The 1,097-nt window shown below is 53.2% G+C and overlaps 1 protein-coding gene across 1 annotated transcript in view; it reads right to left on the reverse strand.

Annotated features, from left to right (window-relative positions):
* LOC106522921 (solute carrier organic anion transporter family member 5A1) overlaps positions 1-1,097 on the reverse strand; it is a gene marked incomplete at its 5' end in the record, with an annotated part of 7,993 nt that continues 6,896 nt past the window's right edge. Inside the window, 1 exon segment of the mRNA XM_014016164.1 lies at positions 1-686. Within this exon segment, the coding sequence (XP_013871618.1) occupies positions 184-686 (503 nt within the window). The 3' untranslated portion in view covers positions 1-183.

Below are 1,097 nucleotides of genomic sequence, written 5' to 3' on the forward strand. Positions count from 1 at the left end.
AAAAAAAAAAAAAAAAAAAACACTTTAGCAACTTTTTTTTCTGTTTTCACAGGAAAACCTCTGCAGCCTCTTGGTTCTCACAACGAGTCCAACTTAAATCAGTATGAGCCTCCAGCTGCAGGTTCTGACCCGGTCCAAACAAAGCCTAATGACTAGCTGTTAGCGGTTAGCCTCGTCACATCCTCAAACTCGCACTGAAACGTGTTCCAGTGAGCGGGCCGGGGTGGGGGCCGGCGTGGCCGCAGGTGAATCCACCGGAGGAGGAGGAGCTACTGCTTTCAGCTCGTTGCCGGGGCAGCTCTGGGTGCTGACGCCGCGGTTGAGGGCGCTGGCGGGCAGCGGCGCGCCGGGGTCGCTCCGGGGGATGTTGACGGGGCAGGAGCGGGTGCGGGCGTGGCCCTTGTGGCCCCCCGGGTGGCAGACGAGGCTGCCCACGGTGTCGGCGGGCGACAGGTGGCGCCTGAGCCAGCGCTCCACCCGCTCCTCCTTGTACTTGATGGAGTACCAGGTGAGGAAGATGAAGAGGAAGCCCAGGAACTTGAGGCTGGCGGCCAGGCCGAAGTAGACGAAGCGCAGCGAGGTGACGTCGTACTCCCAGCAGGAGCCGTGGACGCCGCAGTCCTGCTGCCACAGCATGCAGGTGGTGTCGATGACGGCGCCGAAGTAAATGGGCGTCGGGATGTAGGCTGAGCAGGAGAGGAGAGGAGGAAGAAATGAGAGGAGGAGGAGGGTGTGGGGACGTAAAGACCAGAGAGAAAAAKATAAGAGTGAAGAAGGATGTCAGAGGAGAGCAGAAAACAAAAGATTCAGCATTTTATTCAAACGTTTTAAAATCAGTTCATTAACTTTGGTTTCTTCTGCACTCAGAGCAGAAAGTGAAGCAGTTATCTGTGAGTCGTTCTCCTCTGCTCTGAGAAATATTTTGAACAGGAGCAGTGGTGGGCACCAGCCCGATAAAATGCAAATCTGCTAATTGTGGACCTAAATATTTCATTTGCTCTTTAGCGGTTTTATGCTTTATAAAATTAAAATGCTGTACCGCTAATAACTAATTATCTACCAGTCATCATTATGTTGAACAGCAGAAGGTATGACTG

This window comes from Austrofundulus limnaeus, unplaced genomic scaffold (assembly GCF_001266775.1).
Source record: "Austrofundulus limnaeus strain Quisiro unplaced genomic scaffold, Austrofundulus_limnaeus-1.0 Scaffold139, whole genome shotgun sequence".
In the NCBI taxonomy this organism is placed as follows: Eukaryota; Metazoa; Chordata; class Actinopteri; order Cyprinodontiformes; family Rivulidae; genus Austrofundulus; species Austrofundulus limnaeus.